Below are 15714 nucleotides of genomic sequence, written 5' to 3' on the forward strand. Positions count from 1 at the left end.
GGCCTTGTCTGGTTTACACTGGGGATTCCTGCTGCTGACCTTACATTGGTTCAGTAGATCCAGTGCAGAATTGCAGCAACTCTTTTACTGGATATTCAAAATCTCATACTACAAATTTGGGCCTGGAAAATTCAACATATCCAATTGTTGATTTAGCAACCCCCTTCCTCACCACTTGATTTTCCCCTTTTGAATTTTGTGGACATTGTGTTTCTTTTGGGTATCGATGCACTGTCCTGGTTTCTAATCGGGTGATTTATTAAATTAGCGCTTAGGTATTTTTTAAGATAGAACTGGATTCTTTCCCAGTGGTTTTCTGAACAAGAAAAACACCCAGGAGGGAATAGTAATAACTGGTGTTTGTGCTAAACCATTTAAATTTACAAAAAAAACCTTTGTAAATCTGTAAAAGTATTTAGCGGCCTAATGCAACACCAAGATATCAGTCTGCCATACATAACTTTCCCTGAGATGGACACAAGACTAAATCTGCATACACTACAAAATAAAATGTGTACTTGGACAATAATTTTGTGGTTAATTGTCTGCATTGCAGCATCAGTATGATAAACCATATAATATGATAAATTATAATGACTGCTTCCTATAATACCATGACTAATTAAGGTGGCATGGTGGCTCAGTGGCTAGTACTGCTACCTCACAGCACCAGGGACCAGTGTTTGATTCCAGCCACTGTGCAAATTCCACACAGACATTCTCCTCGGGTCTGTGTGTTTTTCCTCCGGATGCTCTGGCTTCCCCTCACAGTCGAAAGATTTGCACATTAGATGGATTGGCCACGTGAAATGCAGGGTTACAGGGACTGGCAGGGTGGGTGGGATGCTCTTTGGAGGTTTGGTATGGACTCAGTGGGCTGAATCGGCTGCTTTCACACTGTTGGGATTCAATGAATTATTGTAAGTAAAATCAGCGTTACTGTGGCTTCAGATAACAAGCAACACTACCAGTCAACTTCTGGAGCCCAGGACACTAATCTGTACATACGCACATTATATAAATCTTGCTTACTTCCCATGAAGTTTTGAGAAAACTTAGGCAGCTTCCAGGATTAATTTCAACTTCAAACAAGTTAAAACTGAATCTTTTTTAAAAACATCTTCTATGGAAGATTTTGCAAACTACTTATTTATTATGCAAGTATTTTGAAGATGTTCAAAGGTTAAAAATAATGATCACATTCAGAGAAGTCTGCAGAACCAATCCAACGTCTACTTGTACCCTTTTGTGAATTAGTAAAGGACGGATGCAGAATTCCTCCTGCAGTCAATGAAAGGGCTAAAAGGCAGGGATGATTTATGTATCAGTTGAACTCAATCCAGTCACGATGATCACTTGTCAATAGAAGATGGCAAAGGTCATACATAAAGTAGGACTGTGCACCAAACGAACAACTACCATCCTGCACATGCTGGATGATCAACTGCTCAAGTCTCACGAATTCTCTTAAAACGTTGTACCCTATCTCTAGTGCCATGAAAACAAAATGCTTTGTATGCATTTCTAATTATTTTAAGTGCCTTTGCAGTATTTATGGTATTGGCCGTTTCATCCTATTGCCCTGCAGTTCTGTTTGTTCTGCTCTGATCTTTTTAAAAGTTTATTACTCATACAAAAAAATCAAGTACTTCAAATGCAACAGTGTTGAGCTTTACCAGATAACCTGATCATGTTACAAGGGTACTCTTTGCATGATTTACAGGGTTGGAAATAAAAGACATTTGGGTCAAACAAGGAACAGACTCATTAAAGACAGCCTCTACCAGACACCAGTGCCACCCACACAAACCTGGATCAGTCCAGCTTTCAAGTCGACCAGTGTTTTTGGAACGGAGTGATGTGGGTCAGGGTCGCCACTGTGCCTGCACCACTTAGCATCCAGTTGCAGGGTACAGCAGAATGGGCCAATTAGTGCTCTGGTTCTGTCTTTGAGGCAGGTCTTTACAAGCAGATCCTTCAGTTGAAGTGCAAATGTAGCACCCAAAATCATTCCTAAACAGAGGAAGAAAAGGATGTCATATTTATCCTCTTTTGGACAACTGCACAATAAATTAAATAGTGCAAGGCTAAAAGAAACATTTATCTTTGCTTTCATTTTTTGTACGTACTTCTGCATCAGTTCTCTGATCTTTACATCTGTACATAATTAATACAGGATGCCAGCTCCTAAGCAACACTGTGGAATTATGAGCAAATCATTGAAGCAACTGAACTTTCTGCAATAATTTATGGAGTCCAATATATTTTTCTGACTGACTGATCAACCTTGTAAAGGAAATATAACATGTTCTCTTGTGTTCAACTGGATATTCTACATACTTGAATGTTTCCAAAACTGGATTTTAGTTCAGGTTCAATAATAAATAATTCAATGGTTTCCTCAAACAGTGCTCAAAGGGAGAAACATGTCTTTTAAACTGAACACTTACAGATGCGAACTGCAGCAAGCAATTTTGTTCCGGAGTGCTACTTAAGGCTGTTCCTTCTCCTCTAATGTTGGAACATGTGAATATTTAACAAACAACTTAAAATACGTTATATTCAGTCCAAAATAAACAATGGAAACAGTCTGCAGAACCAATCCAACGCCTACTTGCACCCTTTTGTGAATTAGTATTCTGTTGTTCCATCTGTCCCCAACCACACTTGCGGGAAAATGAGTAATGTGCATTGCTCCATCACCGAGTTAGGTGATCACTTGTAATTTCAAACTGCAAATCACACAGCAAAACTCTGCTCAAACAAAGAAAAATAGATATGCACTTGACTGACACCTTGGCAGCCTAGGGTGTTTCCAAAGCTATCTGCAACCAATTAAGTATTTTTGACTTGTAGTTAGTGCTGTAGCCACGGAATCTTTTACCTTGTTCACCTGAGGTTGCTATCAGGACTTTTGTTAAAGGTTTCTTCCAAAAGGGGGAGTCTCTACAATGCTCCCATCCTGAAATGCTGCTGCACTCCCTCAGTACTGCCTCAGGGGAGTCAACCTTAATTCATGTGCTAGAGTCTTGAAGTGGGACTTGAATACACAACTTTCTGATTCATGGGCAAAAGTGTAACCATCTGAGCCATGGCTGATATTTGTTCAGGTCTGATGCAGCTGTGGGCAGCTTCATTGAATCCACAGTCAACATCATATAACCAGCAGTAAATGTGCACAGTGATCTTAAGCAGATGAGATTCTTGTGCATGTGACTTACAACCTTTCCTGTTAACATCATATATATTGACTGCTGGAAGCCCATATTTGTTGCCTTCACATCAAACACAGTGAAACAGGCACATTTATTATTTTAATCCATCACAGTACTTATTTTCACTTTATTGGGGTACTGTGGTGTTCTTTTACACATCATTTCTGTAGGATTTAATTAAATTTTATGGCTTCAGCCAAGAATCCTGGATGTTTTGTGTCTAACTAGGTTCAAGCAGAGTTCAGGTCAGAGATGAATCAGAAGAAAACAGAGAGATGGTTATCAATTTATATGATCTCATCTTGCTAAATCACAGAGAAGGCAGGTAAACAGCCCTCGGTACATTGAAGAGGCAGCGGTCCTCAGTTACAATTCTGACAATGACTAATTGCATTAACAAACCAATGTTAAAAAGTACAAATTTGAAAAATCTTGAGAGTTCCTTAAAACTTAAGTGCTTAAAAAGTATGATGAATTTATTCCAAGAGAGGTATCAGACTAGTTTCTCTCTGCCATTCCACACCGAAATATTTTTGATAAACACTTTTTTAAAAAAACACAATCCACATGACATCAGGCTTTATTTTATGCCTAGTTGTATTTGTGTATTTATTTGAATTCTAATTGACTAATCAATGTCAGCATTTTACAATAGAACATTTTTGGAGGCTTTAGGGTATTGCGTGTTAGCAATTTATTGCAGGTTTCTAGCTGAGGATTAGGAGGTAGCTTGTGTCGTGAACATTACAACATCTGATCTTTCCTCCTACATCCAAGTCCATTGCAAAACATACCTCAACATCAAGAAGGAATTAAAATGCTGTTTTATTTATCATTGCAAGGTTCAGTAAAGTTAGCTTTCTGTCAACTAAATCCACCTTTACTTGCTCATTTCAACAGGCCGGGGATATGTTGTAATGACATTCAAAATCCAAGCCATTACTTAGCCAATATGGTCGTAACCTCTTATAGCATGCTGGGAAGAGAGAGGGTTTAAGCTACTTGTGACAAGGTGCCAAAAGTGACAAAATCAAGGCACCTACACCCAATATTCTTGCAACAGTGCTAGGGGAAATGTTAACAGTGATTTGTATTCATCTATACAAACCACACTTAGTTTCAATCCCCTATGGTCCTTTTAATGTTTAATTTGTCCTCTGGCTTACACAGACAAAAGAATTTATTTCCTGTGGTATAAGCAACGGGAAATATTTGAGCTGCTTTTCAGAGGTATAGAAATTTTAACTCCATGCAAAATAGCTTCTGGCTGTTGTAGATGATCCAGTACCTTGGCAAATTAACGCCAAACAATACAAACCATTCCTATGATCAGTTTGGGAACAGGAATGAGTTTTTTTTTTCTTTTGTTGCTGTTTTTCTTTTAGTAATTCACCAATAGTTACTCCACACACAGGCAAGACTAGCAAAGGTTTAGTGAAGCAATAAAGTCATACTCCTATTCATCATTTTGTCTATAAGCTACTTTGGAAAGTAACTTGAGCCACAGTTAAAAGACTAAAATAGCTCCCCTGGTAGCCAAATATATAAATGCACTACTTAGTTTAGTGCTGTGCAGGAGGGACGGGGGTAGATTCCAAATTGGATGATAAGCTTGTATAGAATTAGCTGACCTGAGTGAAAAGGAGGGTATAATTTGAAGTAATAAATTGAACAAGGTAAGGAAACCCTGCTCTAAATTGCTAAATTGAAAATGGGCAACTCAGGTGAGGAAATATAATACACCCACTACTGAATAGTCTGCCTGTCTGTATTAAATAAGCAATACTATTTGCTTTAATAATTATTTCAAGAGTAGCTTCTTCGATATTTGCTTACTGAAGCAGTGGTGGAAGCAGATAAAATAAAAACTTTGAAAACATGGTAGCAGTCATTGGAGATCAGTCATCTCAGTTCTAGGACTCATTGGGTAGTGCCTAGGTCTGACCATCTTGAGCTGTTTCATCTACGACATTCCCTCCATCATAAGGTCAGAAGTGGAGATGTTCCCTGACGATGTGCAGTGTTCAGGACCATTCATGGCTCCTTAGATAGTGAAGCAGTCCATGTCCAAGTGTCAGACAGTGATTGTCTTCAACAAGGTAGAACCAAATCATTGCCTCTGGACATTCAATGTCCACATCACTGCTGAATTTCCTTCCTACCAATATCCTGCATATTACCATTAGCTAGAAATTGAACCAGGCCAGGCACATAAATAATGGAGCAACAAGAGTAAGTCAAATGCTAGAAGTCTTGCAGCAAGTAACTCACCTCTTGTCCTTCTAAAGCCTTTTCACCAGCTACTTAAATCAAGTGTATGATGGCATACTTTCCTTTTGCCCAGCCAAATAGAGTCCAACATCAGTCAACAAACTACACACCATCCAGGATAAAACAGTCTGCTTGACTGGAAACCAATCTATCACCTCCAACATTCATTTTGTTCACCATCAACATACACTGTCAGCAGTGGGCGCCGTCATCAAGATGCAACTTCAACAATTCACCATGGCTCCTTATTTAACACTTTCCAAAGCTGCAATCTCTACCATCTAAAAGGACATGGGTAGCAAATACCACCACCTGTAAGTTCTGTACCATGCTACACATTCACCCTGAATTGGAAATATACCGCCTTTTCTTCACTGTCACTGGGTCAAAATCCTGGAAGGCCCTCCTAAACAGCACTGTGGGTGTCCCTATGCCATGTGAGCTGCAATTTAAGAAGGCAGCTCATCATCAATTTCTCAGGGCAAAGTAAGGATGGCCAGTAAGTGCTTGCCCAGTCTGTCCTGCACATAATATATGAATAAATAAAAAGGAGACTAAAGAGTAAACATTAGTTGGACAATAGGTAAATGGCAATGGTGTGGAATTAACTGGGTAGCTCCTCTAAAGAGGCAGCAGAGGCCCAACGGGCCGAATATAAACTACTTAAAAGGTGAAGCTGGATATTCTTTGTTACAATCTCCATGGGAAAACCATAAACCATAATAACTACATTTTCCAAGCAACCCCAAAATGAATAAATGTCAATAAAATTCCACTTTTTGTAGTTTTATTTTATATTAACATAAATTACTACAAACCACCTGAGCAGCACTCTGAAAGCTAGTGCTTCCAAATAAACCTGTTGGACTATAATCTGGTGTTGTATGATTTTTTACTTTGAATTAACAGGCAACTCATACTTCAAGTAAAAAGGTAAATTTCTGTTTAAATTATCAGTACGACAATAGTACGTTTTTAAAACCAGAAGTAACCCTTTCAGCATGTACGTAGCTACACAGTTCCACAACATAGCGTCCTTCATTCATATACAAATATACAGAGTCAGGAGTCCTACCTGACAACAACTTCCACCTCCAAATGTCATGGTTATCATCAGCAAGGCATGTTTCTCTGAACATTCTCACCCTCAGATCATAAAGCTCCTGATGTCTCTAGGGTTCCTTTGCACACCTCATGACATGTTGAAATGCAATAAATTACACCTTGGGTAAGGTTTGAGAGAGATTTGCTTCATCATCTCTTTCTTTCAATCTGTCTGCTTTCTCACTGTGTATGCCTCAATAAGTGTACCATCTGATACCTCTGCTTGTAGTTCATTTTTGCGTGTGTGCACCACACAGTCTCTGGTATTAACTTCAACTCTGTTGGTACTGCTTTCAGATCAAGGGACTCAGGGTCACATGTACCGATATCTCTTACTATCCAAATAAATGACAACTAACCCCTTTACAATTGATGCCAACCCTTAAAACTCCTTTCTAAACATCTTTAAAAACAATTACACATTCCATAGACCTTTTAAAGAAACTAAAGATTTTCCTTACTTCTGGATCAAAAGTTGTCACATCTTTCTCTTACATTCTCACACAGAAAAACATCGCACTCTATAGGAGGCCATTCACTCATCATGTCGCATCCACTCTCCAAGTGAGCAATTTACTTAATCTCCTGCCTGCTCCCTGTAACACACATTCTTCTTTTTCAAATAACATGCTAATTCCTTTTGAGTGCCTTGATTGAACCTGCCTCCACAACATTCTCAAACATACATTCCAGACCCTTAGAACTCGTTGCATGAAGTTTTCCTTATACTGTTTTTTGCTTCTTTTGCTGATTGCTATGAGTCTGTGCCCTCTTATCGTTGTTCCTTCCATGAATGGCATTAGTGCTTCTTCATTAAAATTTCAAAGAAGAGTCATTCCAGACTCGAAATGTTCAACCTGTTTCTCTCTCCAAAGGTGCTGCCAGACCTGGTGAGTTCCTCCAGAACTTCCTTTTACACTAGAGATTGATACATCATGGGTGCTGTTATAGGTATGAATGCCTAATTTGAATTCTGCTTGAAAATTTACAATGCATTTAAAATCTAGATGTTCACACATTTTCATTTAATCCAGAAATTTCACAATGCCTGTGTAGTTAGGAGCAACAGATCGCACCTTATTGGTAAAAGTTTCCTTTAGCAGGTTGACATCACTCAAGATCTATTGCAACTTATTAATAACTGCAGTAAACCACCTACCTTTACAGGAAAATTCAGTATGTTACTTTTTTTATATGATGGACAAAAATCATCCTAACTTTCAAAAATATAGTATGCAGGGAAAGTGTATATTGCACAAATATACTAATAACACTGTTTAATTGTACCAGTCAACAAATCCTTGAAGTTTGATCCATATGATGAGACTGTGATGGTGAAAGAACGTTCAAAGGATTGGTAGACTTTGAAATCAAAGTTGATGACCTTGTGTGCATGCTTCTGTGTGCATGTGTGCGCACATATGCATGCATGTTTTATAAAGTGCTTGACGTACATCAAGTGCACTTTCAAATAGGAATAATTTATATACTTTCTAACATCCATCAGAATTGAAATGCGCTGATATGTACTTCAGCAATTTACCCAAAGGAGAGGAAATCTGATTCGTTCCTCCTTGTCCTGAAATTCTTTAAAACACAAATGAAAAATGCTGTGGAAAGAGAGACAGTTATTCAACAACAGAAATTATCCTATTGGCCAAGGAACAAACTAATTGTTTTAAGTTCTATTATCAAGGGAAATGGGATTAATATAAATACATCTTAACACTTAGCCATTATTAATTAACAAACAATATTAAATTATCAACTTGTCATCTGGAAATACAAGTTATATTACTTACTTGTGGATTTGGGTCCTGTTTTTATGTTAAGGATACCTTTTACACTCGAAAGAGAGGCCAGAATGCAAGGTTTGTCGGGATGAGGCACTGTCTCCATTGCAACAACAACCTGAGCTGTGTGGATGGAAAACTTCTGAAAGAAAGAGACCATTTTCCAAATGCTTCCTTGATCCACTCCTGTCTCAGCAAATGATCCAGGTTCAATCTTCGCACCAGATACTGATGTAAACATCTCCTCTTTCCTATAAACTGTTCCAGGGGAGACTGCAGCTTTGGAGGTGATCTCAGAACCATATCTGGGCAGGATACTCTTTAAAAATTTTGTTGCTTGATCCAGTTTGACAAGGCTTAAGTTGACTTTCCAAGGACGTGACAATTCCAAATGAACTTCAGCTGTTAAAAAAAAACCAGAACGTTTAGAAAATAAAAGGAATTGGGAATTCAAACAAATACTTGTTAAAGGCCACGACAGACCTGTCAAGTCAAAGGAGCTGGTTTAGTTACTTTACTGAGCATAGTTTTGAGTGCCACATACACAGCTATGGCATTTAGAAACTAATAGTTTCATTGAGCAGTGGGACTGAAGAAAACAAAACCATCTCATTCCATGTATGGAAGAGAACATTAATCAATTTTCTTTGTTTACATTGCTTATTTTGTTTAATGGAGGAATAACATACACATCATTTAACCATCCTCTTATTTATAGGTTTAGTCATCAGAAATGTCTTTTCATCAAAATCTAGTTTGGTGTTAAAATTGTTTAAAAGTGCCATTAATTCCAAAAGTAAAGAACTGGCTTTAAATGGAATCTTTAACATGAAGTTTTATTCACATCTATGTTATACTCAAAGCACCAAAACTCATTTGACAGTCAAGAGTAAGTCAAATCTTATTATTTGTCAAAAGCAGGCTGCTCACAGAATCTATTTACCTTCTTTAAAACAAAACATTGAATCAAAAGTTACTCAAGAGCACATCTTGTATGTGTTAGTCAATTTGTCAAATCCACAGGCTCCTTACCAACACAGAGAGAAATACAAATCAACCAATTTTTAAACAATACATTAAACATCACATAATAAATATCAAGTTACGATTATACTGTGTGGTGCGTCAAGTAGCAAACATTTGGGGTTACAAGAAGTGCATGCTGTCCTAGGGTGGAGCTGGGCCCAGTTGTGCCATAAATGCTCAAATGCAGTTCAGAAGCTCATGCATGTCTGTGCTGCTTCCTTCCAGCATATGTAATTCTGTAGTAGCCAGGTTCTGCTTTTACTTTACATTTGCCTTTTATAAAGTAAAAAAAAGAGTTCACTGCTGCTGTATGAGAGTAATCAGCCTTGAGTTCTGCTAAAGACTAAAAAAGCCCATGTCCAGCTGTCCATCATCAGTGTGAACCATCACATCGAACTCAAGAAGTTGATGATGCTAAAACATATGAAGTTAAGCAAGTATTATTTGAATTTTTAAAATAACACAATGCTGGATATATGCATCAGTAATAGCAACTGATCCACTTCAATCTCAGAGAAGTATTCAATTATCAGGTTCCTTGTACTGAATCTCATTGTTCAGCTCAATTTTTGAATTAATAGCATGTTTTCATTGAAAAGAAATGTTACTAATATAAATATGAAAGATTATTTGTGGGCGTATTATTAAGTGAATTAAATTGCTATCTGTGAAGCATGTTGGCTGGCTTGTCATGGTTTGGAGAGATCTTTCTCATGCAATCGCCTACTTTTCAAAGCAATAATTACAGACTGGGCTGTTGGATGTGTTTTTTGGAGAAAGCGAACGTGTACATTGTTGCTGAGACCTCATGGTTTTCACCCCTCTGGCACTACAATTCCAACCACATAGCAGGAACTACCTCTCAAACAGAATATGTCTCACAGTAAAGACAGGAACTTTCAGGATGGGATCTGGAGGTGCTGGTGGATGGGGAGGTGGACAGGTAGGGCAATCCTTTTTCCTGTTGATCACCAAAAGAGACCATACCAACAAACACAGCCAACCTGCACCACAGGTCACTGCTGTGTTCCAGATCAGCAGTATCGGAAGGTGATCACTGATCTTCACAAGAGCAATTGGCGCTGTCTCCTCTCTATTCTTCCACACTCACAAGGTCAAAATTCACTCTAATGCAGCCACTGTACACACACCTTGCCAAGATTAAAGGACTACAAGACTCATTACTGCATGAATCCCAACGGCTCACATCCAGTCCAAACAACCAGCTCTTCCTGCCCTCTGCACTTCCTACTCACTGAGCAAGGATACCTCACCATCAACATCCCCTCAAAATTGTTCTGCTTCTGTGTGGGCCTCCAGTACTGATGTCCGAAACCGAAGTCAAACTCTGTAGCACACCGATCACCATGCACGAATGTTGGAGTACCTGTGTGCAGCCTAAGGGGAATGTTGCTCACCACCTATCCAGCTCATAAATGACCACTACCTGTTTTTGCATCCACTTCCACCAGACTCAATCCCTCTCTTTGTCACATTGCAGAAAACACTGACCTACTTATCTCTCAGTAGTACCTTGACTAACTTATCTGCAACCTCTGGACTGCTTGATCTGCAGGACTGATTTGGTCAACCCCATGCTGTGTGATCAGATTAATTCCTTGACTGACTGTGGCAGTATCTCTGATTGACTGTAGACCCCCTTCACCCAACTAAGGACCCTTCTCCTTTCATTATTATATAACACCATTAGCTTGTAATGCATGCAGTCTTGTGCTGCATGGACTATGGAACATGACTATGGAACAGCTGTGATGTTGAGGTGCATGGTGGCAGACAGTGAGATGCCCAATCCTTGCCTGATTGATTAACAACTGAGTGCTCCTCAACATCACAAGATGCCTGCCTCGCCCTCTTTCTCCTTGTGGAACAGTCCAGGTCTAGAAGCTTAATCTCAGAATAAGGGGTTACACAATTAAGACAGAAATGAGGAGGAATTTCTTCTCTCAGAAGACAGTGAATCTGTGGAGTTGTTTACACTGAATTGTTAAGACTGGGTCGTTAAGCATATCTAAAGGTAAGACAGACAGATTTTACATCAGAAACAGAATTAAATGTTACAGAGAAAAGGCAGAAAAGTGAAGCTGAGTATTATAAAATTTGCTGTGACCTCATTGAATGAAAGACCAGACTCAATGAACTGAACAGCCTACTTCTGCCACTAGGTCTTTTGGAGTCAGAAGACATATTTGCTCATTTCAGCCTTTGCTGATGCTCAAGTTAAGGTGACTGTCCCTATGTCCCTATACCTATCAGAAACATGTAAACTGTAGACATTCACCAGCTCTAAAATAAAGTGTTTCAGGATTAAGATGCTGGTCTGACAACAGGCACGATCATGCAGTGGGATGGGGAGTTTGCTGATATGGAGTTGCGTGGACAAAACGTTGAGGAGGATAGTGGAGATGGACTACACAGGGAGGTGGTGCAGAAGAAGCAACTGCATGATGACTGGAACAGGCAAACAGGCATTCAGTAGCTCCTGCCAGCAGCTATCTGCTCTGCTGTACCTGTCATTAAATTGTCTAGCTTTTTTTTAACCAGGGGAGGAGAATTGGAAGTGGGAGATAAATAGAATGAGTTATGGAATAATGATTGCAACTACATTGTAAGATTGGTGCCACTCAAGGGTGGCATCTGAATTTGGCTTTTAAGGTTCGAGGGGAAAATTGGGAAAACTCTTCTTGACATTGAGAATCAAATTGTTTTCATTCTCACCCTAATTTATCATTACCCTCACCACACCAGAAATTCCTCTCCATATAATCTGTTTCGGAACAAATGAACACAGGAGTAGGCCATCTAGCCCCTCCAGCCTGCTCCACCATTCAATAAGATTGTAGCTGATTTGTGGTTGAACTCCATACGCTTGTCTTGTGCACAAATCTCTTGAAACCCTTGCTTAACAAAAAAAAATGTCTATTGCAGATTTAAATTAAATTGAATTAGTATCAACCACCATTTGAGGAAGCGAGTTCCAAACCTCTACTATTCTTTACATGTACAAATGCTTTCCCACATCTCTCCTGAATGGTCTGACCATGATCCTTAGACTATGATCCCTTGTTGGGGAATCTTCAACGACTGGAAACATCTCATCTTTATCCACCCTGTCTTTCCTAGATAATATCCTGAAAACCTTGATTAGATCATCCCTTAACCTTTTAAATTCCAGAGAACAAAGGCCAGATTTGTAAAAATCTCTCCTTATAACTCAACCCCTGAAGTCTAAGTGTCATCAATGTAAACCTGTGTTGAACTCCCTCCAAGGCCAAAGCACTTTTCTTAAGATATGGTGCCCAGATCTGCTCTCAGAGTTCTAAGAGGTTCTAACTAGGGTTTACATAACTGCAGCAAAATGTCTGCATCCCTGTACACCAGCCATTTAGATATGAAGGCCAATGACTGGTTGAGGGGTAAACATTGCTTAAAACACCAGAGTACCTTGGGATCTTCCCTTGGGAGAGGGAAGACAGGGCCACAATTAAATGTCTTAAACAAATGTCAGTGCAGCACTCCCTCAGTCTCATTCTCTCCTCAAGAATCTGGAGTGGGGGCTTGAAACTACAAGCCTTGAACTCTCAGTCTGGAGTGACACAGCTAACCACACAAAGCTTGAAAAAGAAATACAAGCATTTTACCAACAAGAAGTTTTTCACTAGATTCTGAAAAAGAATCCCAAATTATGTAAATGGGTTAGATATGTAGCCCAGGTTTTTTTAATCATACCAGAATGACCCTATGCCGAAAGAAAATTCCAAAAATGTAATTTAAATAGAAAAAGAAAGGTTTCCGGTAACAAGACCCTCACCAAGTATATATAACGGATTTTAAACTGATGACAGGAATTTTATTTTTGCACTTACAAATGTACTAACTAATCACACAGCTTTGAAGAATTTATTTAGTTTAGATCAAGCCATTTCTCTTTCTCATTAGAAACATGCTTTGAATCTTTGTTTGGACATGAAAGAGCCACGCTTCATGTTCTTAACTTGAAAATTCAAAGGAATGTGTCAAACATTTTACAATTTTCCAGAGAGCAGACTTCTAATTATATCAAGCCCATCTTTGCACCAAAGCTCCACCTGACATAACACAAAACCACCTGGGAGTGAAGAAATATTTTGGCCAGTGCACCTGAAGAAATTGATACAGTAGGTGCAACTTTAATAAATACCACCTTGGATAGTGTCATTCATGATACAAGATAAAGGTTTGTGAAGTGGAAGAGATCTGCAACCAGCTAATAGAGTGGTGTTTTGCAATATTAATATTATACTTTGTCACTAGGTCGAGATTCATTAAGAACTACTGCCTTCTAGGTCCATTAAGAACTACTGCCTTCTTCCACCCCTGTTCTCAGGTTTTGCATTGTGACACAACACTGACCTTAATCATCCTATTACAAGGCATGTTGCATTGTTCACCTCTGGGAGAATATCCTGCAATGTCACACAGGGCTATTTTTCTTGCAGTCGTGCCGACCAGCATGGGATTGAATGCCAAAACACCTCAGCAATGGGCCAGAGATTCCTATTCCTGTGTCCCACAAAGTTTGCAGATCTGGCCTCTTTGCCTTGCCATATTCACAACTTTGGCGGCCCTTTTACACAACTAAACATTATCTGTCATGAGTAACCTCTCAAAGTTAAGTATGTTTCACACTGACAAGATTGCACAGCAGAAATAATCAGGGCAGCCCTAAAGTAGCCCAAAGGACTTTACGGCCAATCAAGTGCCATTATAGCATTATCAATGTTGGGAATGCATCAACCAATTTAGTCACAGCAAGGTCCTACAAACAACAATCAGACAAAGGCTAATAAAACCTTTTATTATGGTGTCAGTTGAAGAAGAATTATTGGTTAGGACATTGAACATTCCCCTCCCTTTTTGTTGAAGTAGGGCCATGAGATTGTTTACTTCCATTTGAGGAAACAGGTGGGGGGGTCAGTTCAATGCCACACCTGAAAGATGGGAACGTCTGACAGTGCAGCTCTACAAGAGAGCCACAGAATGGTCAACCTCAATTCTGTACTTGACCTCCGAGAGTAAAAAGCTGGCAATAAGCATTGGCAACTGAACTTGTGCGAAATGCAAGACAGATGAAGGACCTTCTGAGAAGTTAGCACCAAAATCACTCTCGGAGTGGTCAGCAGCTGCTTAATGCTTACAGTTGGAGAACTTCACAGCTAGGCTCTGAGGAAGCTCTTCACACTGTGAACTCGCCTTGGCTATTCGGAAGGTGGGGACACAGTACTGGGAGCTGTTAACGACTAAAAAAAATCTTTTATGCCTTTTGAATTGGTTTCCTGCCACAGCAAGAAACAGGGTGTCCTGCTAGACCTGTCCACCCTTGGGAAAGCCAGGATGATATCAGAGCCTGATCCAATATCAATTTCAGGGAAGTTAACTCTCCACGCACACTTGAACTCACCTCAATTTAGATGAAAATAAATTTTTTCAAAATTACTGTTACACATTAAAAACAAAAGCAGCACCATATTTTCGCTATGTGACTAGGTATGATGTTTTGTTTGATAACTCCTTCAAAATGCCTTGGGTGCTTTAATTGTGCCGCATATATTCAAGTTGTTGATGTGGATCACAAATATATTTTTGTTCGAAGATTTTATTTTGTGTTCCTAAACAGAGACACCACTTACTCAACTACTCATCAACACTATCTCTGGATGCAAAAAAAAACATTGATTTAAAAAAAAACGAAATGTTATCTTTTGTTAAAAAAACATGCGCAAATACATTGAAATACTCTGACAAATCCCACTTTCCCACTTGCTAACTCTCAAGATGATTATTCCAAACAATTACACTACAGGAGATCAACTGGGCAAATTCCTAAATTTATCTGTTGCTATATCTGTAGTGCACAACGGAACTGGATGACCTGTGAAGGTTCAGTGTACAAATAATCCAATGCTGCTTCACTATGGTGTTTCTTTTCTTTGCAATGAGTTCAGGGTCGCCCTGCATCAAATTATGGAGGTCGAGCATGCCAGTATCTTGCCTGGATTAGTTCACCCGCTCGTGGGGGATTTACCTCAGTTGGGAATGGATTTATTACAGTTTCACACATGGAATGAAGCTTGTGTCAGCTGAGGCCAGTGACACTTCATATGATTCAAATTAACCTGTTACAGGCACTCTGCTGAGCCAACCACTGTGCAAAAATGACGACATTTCCCCCCTACCACCGCCCCATCAAAAAAAAAGGCTTGATGGAAACCAGGAACGCCAGGTCATAATCGTTCCAATTTGTTCCA

General features: G+C 39.2%; 1 protein-coding gene across 3 annotated transcripts in view; it reads right to left on the reverse strand.

Moving 5' to 3' along the window:
- Positions 1–15714, reverse strand: part of LOC132815107 (intermembrane lipid transfer protein VPS13B-like) — a 945713-nt gene that overhangs the window by 165418 nt on the left and 764581 nt on the right. For all 3 annotated transcript variants that reach the window (XM_060823876.1, XM_060823877.1, XM_060823875.1), the window contains exons 36-37: positions 8393–8785; positions 1811–2013 (exon numbers count right to left, since the gene is read on the reverse strand). In XM_060823876.1, coding sequence (XP_060679859.1) covers positions 1811–2013; positions 8393–8785 — 596 coding nt within the window. The remainder of the gene's footprint in view (positions 1–1810; positions 2014–8392; positions 8786–15714) is intronic.

Source organism: Hemiscyllium ocellatum, chromosome 4 (assembly GCF_020745735.1).
Source record: "Hemiscyllium ocellatum isolate sHemOce1 chromosome 4, sHemOce1.pat.X.cur, whole genome shotgun sequence".
Classification (NCBI taxonomy): domain Eukaryota; kingdom Metazoa; phylum Chordata; class Chondrichthyes; order Orectolobiformes; family Hemiscylliidae; genus Hemiscyllium; species Hemiscyllium ocellatum.